Below are 2500 nucleotides of genomic sequence, written 5' to 3' on the forward strand. Positions count from 1 at the left end.
TGAGCATCTGAAGGAGCGGGGTCTGTTCGGCCTGCCCCCCGTGCCCCCGGTACCACCCCTGTTGAGAAACACTACCTTAGCCCATATACCTAACCTATGAATCCTTTGTTTGCCCCCCCACCCCACCACCTCTCCTCTCCTCTGCCCATTAGTAACCCATGAGCATCTGAAGGAGCGGGGTCTGTTCGGCCTGCCCCCCGTGCCCCCGGGCGCCAGTGCTGCGGAGTACTACCACTTCATGGCCTCCAGCCACCGCAGTCCCTACGGGGAGCTGCTCATGCAGACCGGGGCCACCGCTGCTGCTGCCGCCGCCGCTGCTGCTGCCGCCGCCGCCGCACACCTGCCGGACTACATGAGCCCTGTGGACAGTAAGTGGAGAGAGATGCACTACACACACACACACACACACACACACACACACACACACACACACACACACACACACACACACACACACACACACACACACACACACACACACACACACACACACACACACACAGGTATACATACACATACTGCTGCTGCTGCTGCCGCAGCCGTACACCTGCCGGACTACATGAGCCCTGTGGACAGTAAGTAGAGAGAAAGGCATAAATGCACAAACACACATGTGCGCACACATGAACATGCACATGCACATGCAAGCACATAGACGTAGTAAGTGGAGAGACATACACCTGCATACAGGTAGACATGCACACATGCACATGCACACGCACACACATACACACAGACGTAGGCAAACTCACATGCATGTCAGCACACAAAGAGATATACATACACACATACAGAAACATGCACACACACACACACGCACACAGACACACACACAGACATAGGCGAACTGACATGCATGTCAGCATACAAAGAGATATACATACACACATACAGAAACATGCACACACAGACACACACACAGACATAGGCGAACTGACATGCATGTCAGCATACAAAGAGTAACATGCACACACACACACACACAGACACACACACACACACACACACACACACACACACACACACAGACACACACACACACACACACACACACACACACACACACACACACACACACACACACACACACACACACACACACACACACACACACACACACACACACACACACACACACACACACACACACACACAAAATAAATACACTTGACTTGATTACAGATACAGGTCCACTCCAACTGTATGCATAGGAGAGCTCCTGTGCGTAGACACTGGGAAAACCCTGTCTGGTACACTCTAAACAAGGTTTTGAATCATCGGAGTCTAGGTTAAAATGTTTTAATATTTTATCAACGCCGGCTTCTTGTGAAGAGGGCCCACAATACAAGGCCAGACAAGACAAGACGAAAAGTAAACAAAAGCAGCCACAAACAAACATACCTGCATACAGTACATACCCTGGTTTCATGTTGCTGCTATCGCACACAGACAGAAAAGGCACGGACTCAACTCCGTGACCTTCCTCCATGACTTCAAACGCAGACAACAAACAAACAAATGAACGAGTGCGCACACGTGTCGCGGCTTCTCCTCCCTCCCGACCCACCACTCCTATACAGCATGCGCTACAAGAGACTACAGGCCCCGATGGAGATAAAAAGCCGAGTGGGGAAATCGGGACTTTTATAGCGTTTTACAAGATCCCCACTTCAAAGGCTCCGCAGTTGTTTGTATTTAGCCTGTGTGTAAAACACCGCGTTTAGCCGAAGCCATCTGTAAACATTAAGGCGAAGAAGAGGAATGGAGGAATAAAAAACCTTGGATGGAAAAAATCCAAGTATTTACGAGCCACTACGTACTCCCAAGGCGTATCTCTCTCCCTCTCTTATTGGCTCCTGGAGTGCTGCAGGTGTGTCGTTATAACACATAACATCCCCAAGGTCTATGTCTGATTGACTTGTGCTATGCTGCAGGTGTGTCGTTATAACACATAACATCCCCAAGGTCTATGTCTGATTGACTTGTGCTATGCTGCAGGTGTGCGATGATGACATTTTAACATCCTATTGGCAATAGAACAACAGACATTGATGTGTGCTCCCGCAGGCTCCATTTTCCCTCTGCTTTGATGCAGAGCCTCTGCATTTTGTTCTGCCCTGTTCTGCAACATTACTTTGCATTTAGCTGTCGCTATACTACCCTGAAATGTTTACAGTTATTCGGGTACAGAATACAGTTCCCTGATTAACATGTCTGGCTCACTAGAACTTAAGACAAGGATGGAAGCATAGGATGTATTTTTTTTAAGGAATGGTGCTCAATTCCAAATTGTTTTAAGTCTTCGGGTACGAGCAACGGGACCAGCACAGTTGTTTTAGAAAAGACGCACTCTTGACTGTAATCCTTGTCTTTTTATTGTGTGGACTAGCATGACACACAGACAGACAGACATTTCACTCCAAGCCTTCTTCAGTGTCTTACGGCCGCAGGCATCTTTGGTAAGGCACTGAAGAAGACGTAGATCCGGCAGGATCTTAAG

General features: G+C 48.7%; 1 protein-coding gene across 1 annotated transcript in view; it reads left to right on the forward strand.

Annotated features, from left to right (window-relative positions):
- gli2a (GLI family zinc finger 2a) overlaps nt 1-2500 on the forward strand; it is a 210185-nt gene that overhangs the window by 153083 nt on the left and 54602 nt on the right. Inside the window, exon 5 of the mRNA XM_063213000.1 lies at nt 153-368. Coding sequence (XP_063069070.1) covers nt 153-368 — 216 coding nt within the window. The remainder of the gene's footprint in view (nt 1-152; nt 369-2500) is intronic.

Source organism: Engraulis encrasicolus, chromosome 13, assembly GCF_034702125.1.
Source record: "Engraulis encrasicolus isolate BLACKSEA-1 chromosome 13, IST_EnEncr_1.0, whole genome shotgun sequence".
Taxonomy (NCBI): domain Eukaryota; kingdom Metazoa; phylum Chordata; class Actinopteri; order Clupeiformes; family Engraulidae; genus Engraulis; species Engraulis encrasicolus.